The following is a 19573-nucleotide window of genomic DNA, read 5'->3' on the forward strand; positions in this document are numbered from 1 at the left end:
TCCCTGAATGAAAGCATTCTTTGGGAGGTGGGCAGTATGGTGTTTGAGGAGGGCATTAGCAGGGGTTGGAAGACATGTTCATGGTGCCCTCTGTAGCCCTCTGTAACCTGAAATGTCCTTGAAGGGAGAGCTTTTGATGGATCTTCAGTACTGTGGATTAAAGCGATTTATGGAGGCAGGATGCTATCTGTGTAAGTGGACACATCCGCCTTATACACATATACACATTTTCGCTTTTTATTATGTGTATAGATCGATCGATAGAAGTAGATACAGTATAGCTGTATCTCATACTTTTTCCAGTCGGGACTCAAATCAGCTTGCAATAAAAAGCCTTCGACAATACAGTTTGCAATAGTTAAATCAAATGAAATTATACATCTGCTTGTGTGTGTGTTTGTGTCTATGTCTGTGTATCACAAAACTTGAAATATAGTTAAATAGAGCATCAATACATTAAAAGCTGATCAAAACGTATCTTCTGACACGAAGAATGACAACATGAAAGGTCCTTTCTCCCCTAAGTGATTAGTCCTCAAAGGCCTGCTGAAACAATAAAATGTTCAGGTGCCTAAGAAGGTATGTCAACAAAGACAACAGCTTGACCTTTTTAGGAAGGAATGTCCAGAGCCTGGAAGCAGACACTAAAAAGGCCCTTTGCCATGTTCTTACCTGTTGTAAGTGATGAGGGTGAAATAGAGAGAACAGACAAGTTGGAAAGGGTGACCAAAATGGTCAAAGGTATCAAAACTGTAAATTATTACTACTATTAACTTCATTTATATCCCACCTTTCTCCCTGTTTAGACTCAAGGCGGCTAACAAACCACATTTTAGTAATAGTTTAAAAAACATAATACAAAAGTTAAAAAACAATGAAATAGTACAGTGTGGTAAAAACATAAAATACACTTAAAATAGCCTTTAAAACTCATAGCCCCCATCCCTCTGAAGCCCACCCTCACTTCCCCAGCAGCATGCCTCTTATCCTTATCCAAATGCCTGCTGGTAGAAGAAGGCCTTGACCTGCCAGTGGAAGGCCAGCAGAGATGAGGCCATCCTAGTCTCCCTTGAGAGAGAGAGTTCCACAATCTGAGAGCAGCCACCAAAAAGGCCCTCTCTGTATTCCCACGAAACGCGGGTGGTAGGATAGAGAGAAGGTCCTTCTCAGTAGATTTTAGATGTCTGCCAGGTTCATAGAAAGAGATATGGTCCTTCAGATAACCTGGACTGAAGTTGTATAGAACTGTGTTGGTCAAAACCAGCACTTTGAATTGTGACTGTAGCCAGCCCCAGTTAGCAGTCTGGCTGTTGCTCTTTGGATCAACTGAAGTTTATGAGCACTTTTCAAAGGCAGCCCCACATAGAGCACATTATAGTAGTCAAACCAGAATGTAATCAAGATATGCACCACCATGGCCAGATCTGACTTCTCCAGGAATGGGTGCAAATAAATCTCGGTGAGGAGCAGTTTAGGAGTCAGATGTTTGAGAGGGCCCTTGATAACCATTTTATGTATTTGAAAGGATGTCCCATTGAGGAGAGAGCAAGCTTTGTTTCTTTTGCTCTGGAGACTAAGACACAGAGCAATGGATTCAAATTGCAGGAAAAGAGGCCTTACTTAAATATTAGAAAGAACTTTTTCATAGTCAGAGCTGTTTCACAGTGGAATATGCTGCCTGGGAGTCTCCTTCTCTGGAAGTTTCGAAGCTGGGGTTCGATGGCCATCCATCAGGAGAGCTTTGATTGTGTGTTCCTGTGTGGCAGTAAGGGCATTGGCTGAATGGTCTTTGGAGATTCATTTCAACTCTATAATTCTACTGCCCATATTTTATTTGTCAGAAGAGGTTCTGTAAATATAACGAGTGTACACATTCATGGCCATATGGCAACATTTCTTATTTAAGACTATGTCTTCTGGCTTGAAACTCTCCTTCAAATTGAAATCCCATCTCTCCTGCTCCTCCTTTGCACTTCATGTTAATTTTGCTGTCTATTATTTTGAAGGAAAACTTAGGCAAATGACTCATTAAACTCATTAACTAGAAATGCAGCTGGTGAAAGATGCACGTGCAGCCTTCTCTGCTTGTTGAAATAACAATTTTAATGTCAGGCAACATCATACTTCGGCAAGAATAGTTTCTGGCTTGTGAATGAAGGGGGCTTTGTGTTTTTAAAGATAAGGCCCTTTAATAGGTGATCATTAAGAGAAAGAACAGAGGGATTTCTGTACAAACATTGGCTCAGAATGTTTTCTGGGGGCAAAGGTTGGCTGTGAATGTACTCATTGTGGGCATTGATGGGTGCCTTCATTCGGGTTGTGTTAAGTTGGCCATTGTGCTTCATTTTAGGCCTTGTTGACCTTTGGACTGTGATATAAATCTAATTGGAAATGAAGCAGATTGGGAATTGTGTCAAGAGGTGAGTCTGTATTGAGCCCCTGGCTGTTTGACCTTTTAAAAAGATTTGAAACTTTATTATAGAAGTGCAGAACAGCCAAAATATATTGCCAGCTATGCCCCAGCCCTTCGGATGTATGGATTCTGTAGTCATTCATTCAGCCATCCACAAGTTAAAATACCCAAAAGAGTACACCTTGATTTTTCCATTTTGTATAAGGATGCCATTTTACTATGTCATTGTGCATAATTGGACTTGAGCATCTATAGATTTTGAGATCCACTGGGAGCCCTGGAACCAAATTCCAGTGAATATCAAGGGCCTCCTGCGTTCATTCTTTTATGCTCATTCTTGTTAGAGAGCAGAAGAACTATTATAGATGGCTCGTCCCGCTCCAGATGTTATTGCTTGTATGCTTTTTTGCAATTCATGTCATTCCAATTATTTTTTCAAAAAATATTATGCTTCACTTGAAACACTTCAACGCTTCCCCTTCAAAGACTTTTTCATCCGTGCTTACAATTGTACCACAATAAGATAGTTGGATTTTGCACCTTCATAAATTCACTTTTGTTTGTAATCTCTTGAGTACATAAATCTGAAAGTTGTATACATTTTTTGAATAGCTACTTTAGCAAAGATTACTTGAAAAAACAAATTTGAATAGGGTTTATAAAGAAGTGTGGAGTGTGGAGGCTCCTTCTTTTGAGACTTTTAAACAGAGGCTGGATGGCCATCTGTCAGGGGTGCTTTGAATGCAATTTTCCTGCTTCTTGGCAGGCGGTTGGACTGGATGGCCCATGAGGTCTCTTCCAACTTTATGATTCTGTATAGTAGAGAAGTAAGAATCGGGCTAGAGATGTGATACCACACGGGAGACACAAGTAGCCCATTTGCCTCTGCTGGCACCCCTTCCCAACAAAGCCACAACACAGATTGCTCTTGTAGTATCCTTGGCTTGCTTGGAAGAAGTGACCACGGCCCTGGTCTAGCTATTAAACTGAGCTTTTCTTGTTTCATTGATCTTGCTAGAGCACAGGTTCTTTTAGCTGGTCCTCCTGACAGAAGGAGAAATATAGGGACACTTCATGTTTTTTGCATGGCGTTGCTTTTAAAGCAGAGGCTGCCAATACATTGATTCTGAAGGATGTCCTAATTGGGGAGAAGATGCAACCAATGTTGCTTGTGAAGTATTGTAATTAATGCAAAACAGCAAGCCTTTACCGATTGATACATTATGAGAATTCTGAGGTATTTGTTTCTCACTTTGAGCACCAATAACATGTTAATCACAGTTGTAAAACCTAAATGTTGTTGGATTTGTTTTATGCAGCAGTCCCTTTTAAAACCACGATGATGTCAAGCATGAAATATTTATATTCATGTGGTATTGATGTTCGTGCAGTTTTGTTATTTGTAAGAAATTTTCTCATTTTATATAATTTTATGAGAAAGAAGCACCAGGTAAATTGAAAACAAGCAAGCTATGTTCTAGAGAAGATCACATAGATATAAATGTGAGTTAACTTTCTTTAAGGAAGATTATACTCTAGGAATGGCCACCTACAATCTTTTTAGCAGTGTATATTTAGAAATGAATATATTTTAAATATGTATGCTTGAAGATTGGAATTACCCACTGTGATCATTGGACATCCAGAACCATAATAAAAACCACTAGTGTATTATTTTGCTTTTAAAATAAGTATTTTTTTCTCTCCCCCCTCTTTGTCAGCGTGAGGTCCAGGCCTTCAAACATAATCTGATTTGGAATTAATGCAGTAATCAATTAATTGCTGCAGTTAACCAGTTAAAAGTCTGCTTGCCATCTAAAAATAGAACAGAACTCAGATGGGAGTCATGCCTCCAGAGATTTCTCTTTAACTCATTTGCAGCTTGTTTCCATGTGTGCTAGCGGGGGATATGATCCTGACGGGATTTATCCATGCATGGAGAAGGGAAACGGGCCCCCAAGCCTTTCTCCTTCTCTTGGCTTAGTCTGGTCTTTCCCTCAATAATAATCAGTCCAGAGGACCATTTTATGTCATATCTAATAGACCTGGCCTAACGCCTTTGGTCTCTCCCCAGCACTGGCTATTCAGAGCCCTGCAGAAATAACTAACCTAAGAGCAAAACTCTGTTGTGAATAACAAACCCAAATATATACAAAAAAATACAGGGAAACAATACTGTGTTGCAGTAGTAGTTTATAAGCAAAGTGCATAACTGTGATGAAAAAGTCATAATGGAAATATCTGCAGAGAAATGAACTATTGATTAAACATAACAAATAATAATACTGTCTCATGACCATTGATATAATTTTTCCAAATATCTACCTTTGTAACCCCTGACTGATTATCGGCTTTTTGTTTATAAGGATGTTTATACGTTTGCATGGTTTGTAACAGTTATCATTCTTTTTGGTCACAGTGTAGTATTTTCTTTCCAAACATTTTGAATATATTGGCATTTGATTGCAAAGTACAATGTCAATTTGTTTGTTTGTTTTTAAAATTCTAGAAATAGCTGTGGAAATAGGGCTTGAGGCCTGACTTTGTGCACCCTGATCTTTGTTTACTGGTAGTTGCTCTTTTCAGGCACAAGACCCCCCAGAAACACCTGGAAAGCTGGGAACTGCTTACAATGAAAGGATCAGTTCCCTTAATTTTTGTTTGTAGCTAGAGAGTGGCAATTCACGCTGTAATGCTCATATTGTTTGTCATTTTCCCCTGGGAATGTAAAGAGCATAACCATTCTAGAAATCATTTTATAAGGGAGCAGACCACCTTTGTTTCTTTCTGTACCGCTGCCAAATTGGTTTCCTGGTTTACATTATTGGCATCATAGAAATACCCAATTTAATCTAATGTTCTTTTTTGGTTAAATGTTATCACCAAAATTAGGGTGCTATTAGATTCACATTATACGGCAATCTTAGTGTTGAACCGAAGCAAAGGGGAAAGCTGCTTCAAGAGCTACACCTGGAACCCCTATTTGCGGGATGTTACTTCAAATTTAATTGCCATGGCTCAATGCTATTCCATCCTGGGATCTGTAGTTTGGTGAGGCATTAGCATTCTTTGGGAGAAAAGGTTCAAGGCCCTGTAAAACTAGAGCCCCCATGATCCCATAGTGTTGAAGCAATCTACAGCATAGAACCACTACAAGGTTTTCTTTTCTGTTGCTCGAAGCTTTGGTGTCTTAACACTTAAAAAACAAAAGCAACTGTAATGTGCACCTTTTCGTGCCAAATGACAAAGTGTGCATTACATTTGGCAGCAAATACTTTTTTTTTTTTTTTGGTTTCAGGGTTTTGAAAACTGAGGTGCACATTAGATTCAATGACACATTATATTTGAGTAAATACAGTAATGATCTTTTAAAAAATTTGGAAGCATCTTTATTACTCTCTCTGTGTGTATTTATGTGCTGGTAGGGGGAGATGGGAATTAATGAGCTTTTAAAAGCTTATTCAGTATGGTTGGCAATTGATTTACCTATTCAGTGATGCTTGATTCTACCTCCCTTAAAGTGCTCCAATACATCCACGTAGCACACGTCCTTTTGGTCTACACACATTTTTGTGAAGGGTTTGCCGTTGTGCCAGACTACAGGTTCTTCCTTAAGGAATTAAACATTTATTCCTTGTGGGAAACTGGAGATCAAAGACAACCTTTATCTGTAATATTCTCTCTGTTCTCAGCCCTGACATAAAAGCTAAGTGACATGAATGTTCCTTTCTGACAGCATCCGTGGAAAGGAGGGAATGAGCGACATTATGGGGATCCTCGTAACCAAATGCAAACTGGTTATCTGGCCAGAACATATCTGATTACTTTGTGGCTACAGAGTCCGTTCAGCTCTATCAGGATGAATTGGGAATCCCATGGCAGTCCTTCACAGGATTAGTGTCCTTAGATGATCCACTGCAGAATCAGGGACAGTGAGTCTATATGGGAGGATACTGAGAATCCCTATTGGTACATTCTAAATACTGTTTGGGGGACAATGGTTTAAGCTTTTCACTAAAGTCATGACAAGGATGAGAGTGAGATTTGTGGCCACACAAACTGAATGTTGGCGAATTCTATGAAAAGACAGATTGATCTTTTCTCCCAGTGTGCCAGGGATAGGCACTCTATTTGTCCTGTGTTATGGTTTTGTTTACTTTTTTTCCTGGAAATTTGACATCACTTGGAGTAATTAACTGAATTATTTCTAATACTTAGTACTGTTTTAATATTTGTATGTTTGTATATTTTAAATTGTATTGGGTACGGTTACATTATCAGGTGGACTCCAAAAGGGGGCATAGACAGAAAAGGATAGTCCATTGGGTGGGGGTTGAAAGAGGAAAACAATTTCCCCCATTTTTGCTGGTTATTTCCCCCCTCCCTTCCCATGTCAGAAATGACGGTTATTTCGACAACAACAACATGAGTTGGGGGGGGGGGCGGAGAATAACAAGAATTTAGAATCCTGGCTGATATATAAATCAATCCTTTAATTTTTGAGGCTTGGCCTGAATATTTGGTGCTTGCTCCGTCTTATTATTCTCATGTCCCCCTGGTTGCTTTGATGGTAGGCCTTTTGAGGGAGGTGCTGCATTTCTAGGCCTGTTCACAAACTCTAAAAATATGTGGGTTGAATGATGAGAGCTTTTCTACCTCTGGTTCAGAGCCACTGGTTGATCCAGGGACAGCGACTGCAGTGCACCCTCAGATCTGGCTTTCTTCTTTTTAACAGATTTTAGAGAGACTGCTAGTCTGTTCAATACTTTATTTGAAGAAGAAGAAAACACTCGCAGCTGTTTCTTGCAGAGTAGTTCAACTTTGTGGTTAGTTGCCAAATTTATTGAATCTACTTTACTTGAACCACAGTGTGTAGCAGGCTTCCAGAAAGTGAGCTGTGGTTTGGTTCCCCCCCAACGTTGTTTCACTGCCATAATCATCTCAAGACAACTTGACTTGATAGATGTGGTCTCAGGGAGGCTTCCCTGTATGCCTTGTAGGCATGTTTGCCTTTGCAGTGCTTAATGCCTTGTTGAGGTAGTTATCTGACACTTCCAGAATGGTGTTTTGTAATGAACCGTTTCCGAATTTGGCCATTGGATTTCCTGTTGCGGACTGTTTCTCTGTCTCCTTCCAAGATTTCATTCTTTGTCAGATAAAGCTCTGAGTTGTATCTTTTGAAAAGAAAAAAAAAACATCAACAGTAATGTAGAACATTTCTTCTGCAATATGGAATCCTCCTTCCCATCTTTTTTTGAATTAATGAGACATTTTCCTTGCTGTTGACCAATTCTGAAAATTGACATCTTTTCTCTCGCAACTATATGATTTCGCACTTACTTCGTTACTGAAGCTGTTAACAGCTATTTCCAGGCATTAAGAACGTATCAAAGACTGTGGCAATAGAGAAGCAGGCTCAGATTTTTAAGAGAAAGCAGCAATAACTCAGCTGCTGTCAGCAGATCTCTTCTAAGCTTTTAAAGCTTTACTAGAAAAGAGAACAAGAGTTAAATTTAGGGAAGTTGCTTTTCTTCTTGCCTCTACTTATTAACTTTAGAACCTGTAGGATTTGGACAAATAGGGAGGCAGAGAGTTTCCATGCTGAAACTTCCATAATATTTTTGCCCTTTGTAAAGCATAGAATGGTGCCACAGGGCTTTTTTTTACTCAATGTGTCAAAAGACTAGCAACGTATTCATACCTATTGGCTATCGCTGCTTCTTACTTCCCTACAAGTTCATCTAAAGACAGGCAGCAGTTCATAGATCGGCATCAGTCTACGCATTTTGCGTAGCACTGAATTAGAAGAAAGCACCCTCAGCCTGACCAGTTAATACTGGAAAGAAATCTATATAATTTTAGAAACAATGCATTCTTCAGGAACCTTATTTTATATCTTGAGAAGCATGGCCATTGCCTGGGTAGATTAATCACTTCGTGCAAATTTCGACGATGTAGCTGATCATCCAGCTGGTTGGACACAATTGATAGATGTTATACCATTTTTTACTGCCTCATTATTGCACTTGCTTTTTTTTTTTAAATCAGCAGGAGCCTAGTTCAGCTCTTATGCCTTCTGCTTTTCCCCAACAACCGGAAGTTTCTCAAATGATTGCTTCCCCTGTCTTGGTGCCAATCTAAGGGTAAAATGCAAATGCACTAGCTACAATTTAATTCAATAGAACTGAAATGGCTGGATGTGAAAGATACCAATCCCGCTATGTTTGGAGGTATAGGCACCATATGTAGAAAGGCCTTTATTTGGCATGCTCTGTGTTGTTACACAATTGTGATGTCGCAAACCAACATCCGCCCTCAGATTACAAACCTGTGCCTCAATAATGCCACTTGTGTTTCACTCTATAAGTACCCACCTTTACTAAAATTTCCTGAACGTGTGTATCACTCAGTGAGTAGCACTGCGTTTCTGTATTCATTTGCAGTATGGATGGGATACATATAAAAGTCATATGTGGGGTTTGTGAAGTTAAGGATCCTTCTCCTTTTCATGTTTGTTGCTATCGTCTTCACTCACATTTCAGGGTTTTCGTATTGCAATTTTTATTATTTACAGAAGAGTTTTCACATTTTATTATGATGATAGTAATGGAGTTAGTGACATAGCTATGGTATTTACTGGGCTTTTGAAACTGATGCTTCTGGAGGCCTGGTTTATGACTGATCCAGGTTATGTTGGCGCTGTGGATCACAATGGCTAAAACTTTATATCAGGCAAGTGCAGTATAATTTCCAGGTCCTCCAGCAATGGTCAAACTCCAGCTGCTTCCCTTTAAAGTTAAGGGTGGGGGACAGTAATTTATGTCCCACCCCAAATGAGTCATATATGTGCATATGCCTGACCAATCTGGATCAGGACTGCAGCGCGAGGAGAGCGTACTTGAATTCTTCACTCCTTGCTTTTTTTACTATCCTGATGAAAATTGATCCTAAGACTGCTATTGGACTCCAAAGATGGACTGGTGTTGTAGCTTTGAAGCAGATCATAGGCCCCCAGTTGTTTGCTGCTTGGCATAAATCTGATTACTTTTGTTAGTCCCCAGATAGAGTCAACCCATTGAATCAACTGTTGAACATTGATTCAACATATAGATCAGTTCTATACATCTGACAGGTCTTCTCTAGTTTTCACCGATAGCAGGATTCAGGCCACTTGACAATTGGTTTCTATGAAAGGAGATATCCCTTTTATCATCCGTTTCTCTGGATATTTTATCCAATTAGACTTCATCTATCTTAGCGCTGTCTTAGCATCATCAGTGTACCATGAACTAGTGGTAGCTTCTGCACTAGTCCTGCTGAGGCTCTGTCCTGGGTGCTGAATAACATTTGAAAGCCATGTTGTTCATGTAAATTGTGGAAAGGTAACAACTTCTTTTATATCAGTTGCTGGATCACACTGTTTGAGGGGAAACGTGTGTAGATAGGTGACTTGATGTTATTTTAGTATTATCAGTGCTTCTCAATAAACAAATTCTGTCCTGAAATGATAACAACTGTATTAAATGAGATGAGTGGCAGAACGTTCAAATCTACTTCTGTCGGTTTAATGGGAAAAGAGAAACCAGGGATCTAAAGAACAATTAAAACAGACTGAATTAGAATTTAATAGGCAAATAAAATATTAACCTGTAGATTGATTTGGCATGCAATACATCATCTTGTATTGGCTGATGTGAAGAGGCAAAGTACTTCATTTAGGTCAGTATGATGAATTCTCATCTTAGTTTGGAGTATTATTTTAATGCCATTTTAAATGGTATGTTCTGAATCTGATTTGGCATTCTGTGCTGCTGGGGATACTCTAGCTAATGGTATGTCTCCTGTTCCCCTTGACTTCACCAGCTGGAGATGCTGATGATCCACCAAGAATTACTCAAAATCCAGTCATCAATGGGAATGTGGCAATGGCTGATGGCCACAACAACACAGAAGAAGACATGGAAGACGGTGAGTCATCCTCCAGCTTCCTTTGTCTGTCCTTTGCCATGAACAGTGCATTGTTGCCAAAGGCGTTTTGTAAGCCCTTTGGTACATTTGAGTTATTGGGTTGTTTTGCCAACTCACATTGGGGCAAGGGTTTGATGTTTTGGGGGAACCAAACTGCTTCACGGTTCTCTTTTCTTCCGCAGACACAAGTTGGCGGTCAGAAGCAACCTTTCAGTTCACAGTCGAGCGTTTTAACCGGCTGAGCGAGTCAGTCCTAAGCCCCCCCTGCTTTGTCCGAAACCTGCCCTGGAAGATCATGGTGATGCCGCGGCTTTACCCGGACCGTCCACACCAAAAGAGTGTAGGATTCTTTCTTCAGTGCAATGCTGAATCTGATTCAACGTAAGACCCTTCAGATCAATTTGCGTATTTTATTTTACCCCCATTTTGTCTGTTGCAATTTCTTAAGATGCATATTCCTGTATAATAAAACAACATGAGAGGAATGTCAGTAAGCTAGGAATAGTATTGTGGGAGAGTCTAGAGTGTGTACTGATGCGGTGAGGGGAGAAATGGGTTGTGAGGCCCATTGGGAAGACGGAGTAGGCCTGGCTTGAGGCCATTGACTTGCTGACACCTGTAATGCAATAGTGCAACACATTACTTTTTTTAAAAAATGTAATGAATCATAGTAACTTGTTATCCCTTAAGTTACTGCTATTTGAACTGTGGGTCCCAACTCCAAATAGGGTTCCCTCAGTGGTGGGGGCCACCAAAAATTTGGCAAAATTGCAAGGTTTCTGAACGCCACCCATTTACTCAAATCTGTGAGCAACAACATGCCGTCCTTACAGTGGCTTCAGCCATACGATCCAAGGAAATCAGCCTGTTTAGCAAGTCTTGCCCATGCTTCTGTATTATCACCAGTAACTGTTTGGTTTTTAATCTATTTTATACACCTGTATACTGGGGTCATGTAACAATGTCTCAGGTCAAAAGGAGTTGCGAGTGAGTGGGAAAAGTTTAAGAAGCCCTGCTTTAAGGCACTGCATTGTAACAAGAACAAATTGCAGTGGGAAAAACACAACTTTCTAAGCCTTGTCTAGAGTATTCCTCATTCCTTCAGGGCTGCAGTATTCTCGGGAATCTCAGAGGACACAGTCCAATGGAATGGAAAATTTCTGTGGGAAGCAATCCATAAGAGCAGCTCTTTGAGAGGCAGAGCTTCTTCCCAAATGTCTTCTTCTGTATTAATAATTACTGATGGCCCCAGGAGTGCACAGGCAAAGTTTTAAACCTGAAATATGACAAGAAGCAAAGTAGTCAGGGCTTGGCAGAGAGCAGTTTACGAAAGCCCCTTCTGCTTCTTGTATGTCAAGTGTTCTCTCTCCTAATTGCTGCAGGTCGTGGTCTTGTCATGCCCAAGCGGTGCTCAAGATCATCAATTACAAGGACGATGAGAAATCTTTCAGCCGCCGCATCAGCCACTTGTTCTTTCACAAGGAGAATGACTGGGGCTTTTCCAACTTCATGTCATGGAGCGTAAGTGATGGGGCTGGGCCTCTTGAAATGCCTATGTGACATTTGCCAACAGAGGAAAAGGCTGGGCTCCAACTCATTGGGCCAAATGATCTCCCTCTCCTCATAAGAACCCAGCCTAACTTACTTCGCAGGGTTCTTATGAAGACAACAGGGGTGTAAAAGAGGGAGAACAGTGTGTCGTCAAAATAAAATAAATTCACATAAAAATGGTATAGAGCCATGGTCATTGTGTTCAGCTGTTAGGCATTGTCCTCCTAATTCTACCACCAAAAGGCACTTTTCCTGGATCTGCACCAAACATGCCCCTGACAGTTGCAAGACTGAGAAAGGGACTTCTACAACAAATCCCAAACCTGGACAGGATTACATGGAAAAATACAGCCTTTGCATGTATATATGCCCACTGTTATACCAGTTTCACTATCATATCAACTTGTCTTAGAAATTGAGAGTGAGTTCCAATTCATTTCTGTAGGGAAGCAAATATGTGTCTTTCTCTTCTCCTTATGTGTATACAGTTGTCAAGTTCACATCTAATTGCCATTTGTTTGACCACTTGAGGCGTGTTGGTATCATTCAGTCAGTAATTTATAAAATTCTTTTGTAAGGTTTAACAGAAAGCTTCCCAGAAAGACTTTCTAGTTTGGCAGGTTTTGATTTGCAAATAGGACAGAAGCATGCAGAAGCCAAGAGACGTTTTTGTAGTTGGTTGTAATGCTCTTGTTGTCCATTTTTCTTCTTTTATAGGAAGTTACTGACCCTGATAAAGGTTATATAGAAGATGATAAAGTAACTTTTGAAGTTTCTGTTCAAGCTGATGCTCCGCATGGTGTGGCGTAAGTAGCATATGCTTTTGGAAAGATAGGTCTGACAACTATAGGGATGCTATATTTTCCCCTGTCCAACTTCAATATTATGTTGTAGTTGATATTACACTTTTACTTGGATTATAAATATTTCTAAAATCTCAAATTGGCTGTTAGTTTTTGCCTAGAATGTTAGAAAAGCGGGAATCTTTTGCATTGAATCCAAGATCCCTTACTCTTTCCATGTTCACATAGTTTAATTGTTGTGAACGGAGAATAAACATTAAGTGGAGAAGAGAAATGCTTTGGAATTTTTGTCCATATTGAACATTACTCAATGTGGATTGGTCTATTTTAGAAAACAGAGTACTTTCCAGTCAGTATAATGCTCCAGAAATCCCTTAACAGCTTCCTAGAATGATGAAAATAAATCTGTGGCATCCCCCTCTGGTTTCATTAAACATTACAAACCCTGATGAGGACAGCCCAGCCCTCAGAGTGCCAGGGAAGAATTCCTTTATCCCAGGACTTCATGAGGAACAAAACTGAGTAGTGACCATTGCACCTTTTGAGGCAAGGCTCCACTCCAGAGCTCTTTCGCCATGGCTAGAGGTCTTTTAGCCAAGGAAAGCAGAAAGGAACAACTATGGCATAAAAAAAAGGTTGAAATCTATAGGTAGGAGGCTGACAAGGCTTCTCTTATCACTTCAGTTAGAGACAGCTGGAGACTCTGAGCTGCTTGTGAATCCCATTGTTGGAAATAGGTTTTCATTTATTCTATCTGTTGTTCTTGTAATTCGACCCCATTTTTGCCGTAGCTGGGATTCCAAGAAGCACACAGGCTATGTGGGGCTGAAGAACCAGGGAGCAACCTGCTACATGAACAGTTTGTTACAGACTCTATTTTTCACAAACCAACTACGGAAGGTAAGCAGGAAGGGTTTTTATCCCCCCATTCTCAATATACAACTAAATTGTTTTAGCCGTTGCTCAACTGCAGTGGTTTACAGATGATATGACCTGAGTCAGGAAGTGATGTGTTTTATCCCCAAAGCAAGCTTCCCAGTTCCCTGCAGTGTGTGCAGGTTTATTGTCAAAATGATGCTTTCTCATTTAGTTGCTGCTGCTGTTTTCTAGTAGCTAGGCTATATCTCCTTTTAGCTGGGCTGTGCCTTCCTTTGCAGCTGTGACCATGGTTGTGCATTGCTGCTGTGGACTGGGCCAAAAGCCCATGCTCTGGGAGGATCTCACATAGGGTTAGGCCAGGTGCTGGAAGGCAAGCGTTGACAGTAGAAAAAATGCCAAGCAAGCAAAAGAATGTCATAGAGCAGTCCTGCACAACTTGGCAGCAGCAAGGGGATGACATTGAAATAGGCGAAACACTCTTCAGGCCGCAGATGTGTTTTTTAGCACACCATTTTCCAGGTAAAGGTATAATAAATGAATAAACAATTTGGCAAATAAACAATGTGTATAAAAAAGGGGAAGTTTCCATTAATACTAATTAAAATGTTTATTTATTATGAAATTACATTCATGTGAAAAAAAACAAATGTGGTTTGTGCTGCCTAGCCATCATAACATGCTAATAATGAGTGTTTTTCATAATTAGTATTAGAAAATGCAAAATGCATACTCAAATAATGCCAGGTACAAAAGCTAGTTATTGATAAATTGTTGTCTTGAGTGAGTCACACTCTCTCAGCCTTGAGTCACACTCTCTGCCTCATAGAAAAGGGGCAAGCAAACTGTTCTTCTACCAGCACTAATGGCTGACACTGAGCAATAAAATCAATTCAGTTCCAATGTCTTTTATACATATTTTAATCAGCCATTGCTTCTTTGCCACCAAATACAAATAAGGCACACGCTTAATCTGACTGTCCCTCCACAGATCCAAGAAGTACACTATTTCAACGCATAACCTTTCTTGTGGAGCAACATCCTTTTAAAAATATTTCCAAGGAAAACCCATGCTTCCTTTGCGTGGTCACTGTGAAATGCACACATATGGGTTTTCTGAGCCTGTGCAGACAGATTCGGAACTCTCTAGAATCTTAGTAGGATACTTTTCGGTGGTAGCCCCACCCATGCTCCCCCCATAGTATATATAGTCAGTAGGTGGGGCTGCCACTCACTCACTTCTTTCCAAGCAATTTTCCATTATATGCACTATTTCTTTCCGAGGTATTCTCCGCCAGACTTCAAAAGAATCTTTGGGCAGCTATTGCAAAATATTTTAACTGATGTTGTTCTGTGCGACCATTGTTTGAATCCAGGAAGAAACAAATAGAGGTATGGGATGCCCCCCCCCCCCCAATCATTCTAATTGAACCAATCCTTTTTAAAGGCTGTGTATATGATGCCCACAGAAGGGGATGATTCATCAAAAAGTGTCCCTTTAGCCTTGCAAAGGGTGTTCTATGAGCTTCAGCACAGCGACAAGCCAGTAGGAACAAAGAAGCTAACAAAATCTTTTGGGTAAGTACTTTTTTGGCAAGATATATCAGGTTGGGGCAAAGGTTTCACCTGAGCATCTTAAAACTAGTTTCTGTATTAGTTGAATTTAGGTATGGACTCAGTTGTGTTTACATTTTATTCTGAGTAGTGCCCATTTTTAGTTGATTGTTCTGTGATTACGAATCAGTTTATGCCTTCATAGAGGTACAATCCATTCCTGAGGAAGCACTGTACATTTCCTTGATTCTATATTACAACATCTTTTACTGGCATACACTAACAAGATCACAGCACTGACATGTATAACAAAAGGAAGCCACAGATACAAAAAGAAAAACATGATTAAGAATTACTAATCTAGAGAATAAAACTTGCAACAGTCTTGCAAAAGAATGCATCAGAGTTGTTCAGGGGGTATGGAATTTTATAACCTGTTTCATCCGTATCTTATCATATTTGGGGCATACAAACAAAAAATGGTGAAGTGTTTTGACAAAAACTAAGTCACAAGATTCTATATTACTTCATTTCTATCCTACCATCCCATTTTTTTTTAAAAAAAAGGGAACTCTAGGGAACTATCAGTTTTACTGAAGACAAACCCAGTTATGAAACCATTACAATCACTAGAAGGCATTCCTCAATATCGTTAATTGCACCTTCATTGTTTAGTTTTGAACAAATGTTTCTGATACTTGTCAATGTTCCCCCCCCCCCCCCCAAATGTGATTATTTCTTAAGTGGCCATTTTTGTTTCGGTTTTTAAATAAAGATGGGAGACGCTAGACAGCTTCATGCAACATGACGTCCAGGAGCTTTGTCGAGTGGTACGTATTGTTTCCTCTCATTCCACTATTTTTCTTTGTTATGTATTTCTGCCTCTTGTTTCAGCAATAGACTAATCCAGTGAGAAGATCCCCTGCAAAAACAAAACAAAATTATAAAAAAAACCCACAACTAAATCATTAAAAAAACCCCTAATACTGTATTTTAATTTTCTTCAGCCCAAAAAACGAAACCAGCCAAAACCATAGTCACTTTGAAACTGGAGTTTACTGGATTCTCCCTGCTCTGGGCTTTCAAAGGGACACGCAAAGATACAGGGATAACACACATCTCCCTAACTAATGCAAGCCTTGTTTTTTCTTCCAGCTGCTTGACAACGTTGAAAATAAAATGAAAGGCACCTGTGTCGAAGGCACGATCCCAAAATTATTCCGGGGCAAAATGGTGGTAAGTTTTTTTATTGCCTTTGGGGACTGAGATGCTCCGGTTCTTGTTGGCATCAACAAATACCTTGCTCTTTTTATTTGATTTGCAGTCTTACATCCAGTGCAAACACGTAGACTACCGGTCTGAACGAATAGAGGATTATTATGACATCCAATTAAGTATAAAGGGAAAGAAGAATAGTAAGTATACCCTCCTTTGTTGGCAGCCCTTTTGCCTTCCTTATATCGCAGCACCATTTCTTTTTGGTATTTCCAAGTAACTAAGATGTATCTTCCTCTCTCTCTTTCAGTATTTGAGTCCTTCATCGATTACGTAGCAGTGGAACAGCTGGATGGAGACAACAAATACGACGCAGGGGAACACGGTTTGCAGGTACACAAGACCTCATTCCGGGTCCGTGTGCCTAATTACCAGTCTCTCTCTTGTTAAATGACCTACATCGCAATTTTGAGACTAAAGTATATTGGCTAACAGGAGTTCAGTTGTCGATGCTTGTTTGTCCCCCACCCACCCCACCCCCAATCTCACGCAGGAAGCCGAGAAAGGCGTCAAGTTCATAACGCTGCCACCGGTGTTGCATCTGCAACTCATGAGGTTCATGTACGATCCCCAGACCGACCAGAACATCAAGATAAATGACAGGTAAATAAATGCCACATTGTTTTGCAGCCCAAACCAAGATATTATGAAAATCTAACAGATGGCCGCCATTTGAAATCAGGGTATTTCAGTTTATTCTGTAAAGGCTTTTAATCAGAAGCTGAATGGCCATCTCTTGGGGTGCTTTGATTGTACTTTTCCTGCTTGTGAGATTGGGGTTGGACTAGGTGGTCCTTGGAGACCCCTTCCAACCTATTTTCTCTTTGAGATATCAAGTAACCCAGGCATGGGTAAACTTCGGCCCTCCAGGTGTTTTGGACTTATACTCCCACTACTTACCCATACCTGATAGTAGCCTCATGAAAGCCTTATTCTTATATTCTACTTTCTTCTCTGTTTTGTTTTTTCCCCTTTTCAGGTTTGAATTTCCAGACCAATTGCCTCTGGATGAGTTCTTGCAAAAAACAGATCCGAAAGATGCTGCAAACTACATCCTTCACGCTGTGCTTGTACACAGCGGGGATAACCATGGTGGACATTACGTCGTGTACTTGAACCCCAAAGGGGATGGAAAAGTAAGTGTTGAAGAAGGAGAAAGCCATGTTCCTTGTGGGATTTGACTTCTATGCTTCCTTAATACAGTAGGACCACCACTTAGGAATGCAGGATACCCACAACAATGGAAACACCCAAATTTAAAAAGCCTGAGAGATCACCTGTTTTGGAATCTGTGGATCCTCCAGGCCAACTTCTACACTTTTTAAAAGAAGTTTGACCTTCAAAAGTGGCCATTCCCAGTTAAAATCAAAAACATTAAAAGGAAGAAAAGGACACTCTTCTTACTCCTTTTTAGTCTACAAGAGGAAAGTTTGATTTTCTCTCTCACACTCTCTTATCTCAAATGAATTAACTTGAGTTTTAAAACCGAGGCTGATTCTGAAATTGCAAAGCAGCATTGAAATAGGTGATCTCTGAAATGTCAGAATTGAAATCACTACTGAAGAGTTTGTGTAGAATTCTGTAATTTTTTAAAAAAATTTGGTAGATACTAGGGTGTCAAGCATACCAGGGAAAATAGTTGTTGTTATTATTGATAGAAGGTATTATTATTATTATTAGTAGTAGTAGTAGTAGTAGTAGTATTTAGTATTAAACCATCATTATATCACTGTTGTTTTGTTGTTGTTGTTGTTGTTATACCATCATTATCATAATTAATTTGTTATTGTTTGTTTACTTATTTTACAAATTGTAAGACATTAAAACAACATGTAACACACAGTCAATCAATCAGGTCTATTAGCTGTCTAATCCAGCAGCACCTACTCCAACCAGGAGACTTATTTTGTAGCCAACTGGATGGTTCTGGGTAGGGACACACAAAGTGGTTTCCTGTAAATTCATTGCAAAAATTCAATGCCTTACAACATATAAAAAACTAGTATAAAAGCAACTGTAACATATAACTATAAATTAAATTAAACCATATTAAATATAGAAACAACAACATAATTACATGTTATTATTAATTTTATTGTTGTTATTAATAATAAGAAAAATAAAGTTAATACCCAGCTCTCCTTCCAGCTAGAGGTGCGGTAGTAAATGTCATAAATGTCACTACCAGGGTGGAAGTATCCAGGTCAGGACTTTATTTCAGCAGTGTATTGTATCTGTAGTTGAGGTACAATATCAACTCTTTGCCTTTCCCCACCACAGTGGTGTAAATTTGATGACGACGTCGTCTCTCGATGTACAAAAGAAGAAGCCATTGAGCATAACTATGGAGGCCACGATGATGACCTATCTGTACGGCACTGTACGAATGCATATATGTTGGTTTATATCAGGGAGTCAAAACTAAGTACGTATACATATAAGTACATATGCATGTGCTTGTCTGTTGAAATGTAAACCAAACTGTCTTAGTGTTGTATATGTATGTATTTAGCAGATGCTTCTTACCTTCTGTTAATAAGTGTTTACATGGAAAACTGTTGATGTTTGAAATATGGGTAAAAACCAGAGGATATAGTTTACCTGAAGATGACTGTAACAGATTAGAGAGCTGATTGCCCCAAACTAATAAAACAAATTTCAGCAGGGAGAAATAGAGATGCACAGATACAAGATGGGTGATGCCTGGCTTGAAAGGAGTCTTAGTGAACAACAGGGTGATGCAGCAGCTAAACTCAGTGCAATCCTAGACTGCATCAATAGTATAGTGTCTAGATTGAGTCCCACTCTCTTCTGCTTTGGTCAGACCTCACCTGCAGTAATAGGAGCCCCTGGTGGTGTAATGGGTTACTCTTGTGCCGGCAGGACAGCTGACTGAAAGGTCGGTGGTTCAAATCCAGGGAGCAGGGTGAGCTCCTGTCTGTTAGCTCCAGCTTCTGATGTGGGGACATGAAGGAAGCCTTCCACAGGATGGTAAAACATCCAGGCATCTCCTGGGCAATGTTCTTGCAGACAACAGCCAATTCTCTTGCACCAGAAGCGATTTGCAATTTCTCAAGACGCTCCTGACATGAACTCCCCCCCCCCCCCCCAAAAAAAAAAAAACACCTTGCAA

General features: G+C 39.9%; 1 protein-coding gene across 2 annotated transcripts in view; it reads left to right on the plus strand.

The window, feature by feature from the left end:
• The window catches only part of LOC132781957 (ubiquitin carboxyl-terminal hydrolase 7), a 52978-nt gene that overhangs the window by 13634 nt on the left and 19771 nt on the right, over positions 1–19573 (plus strand). For both annotated transcript variants that reach the window (XM_060786546.2, XM_060786547.2), the window contains exons 2-14: positions 10277–10381; positions 10564–10762; positions 11764–11902; positions 12650–12738; positions 13527–13635; positions 15059–15189; positions 15941–15995; positions 16321–16401; positions 16490–16580; positions 16691–16773; positions 16934–17043; positions 17420–17576; positions 18721–18865. In XM_060786546.2, coding sequence (XP_060642529.1) covers positions 10277–10381; positions 10564–10762; positions 11764–11902; positions 12650–12738; positions 13527–13635; positions 15059–15189; positions 15941–15995; positions 16321–16401; positions 16490–16580; positions 16691–16773; positions 16934–17043; positions 17420–17576; positions 18721–18865 — 1494 coding nt within the window. The remainder of the gene's footprint in view (positions 1–10276; positions 10382–10563; positions 10763–11763; positions 11903–12649; positions 12739–13526; positions 13636–15058; positions 15190–15940; positions 15996–16320; positions 16402–16489; positions 16581–16690; positions 16774–16933; positions 17044–17419; positions 17577–18720; positions 18866–19573) is intronic.

This window comes from Anolis sagrei, chromosome X (genome assembly GCF_037176765.1).
Source record: "Anolis sagrei isolate rAnoSag1 chromosome X, rAnoSag1.mat, whole genome shotgun sequence".
Lineage (NCBI taxonomy): Eukaryota > Metazoa > Chordata > Lepidosauria > Squamata > Dactyloidae > Anolis > Anolis sagrei.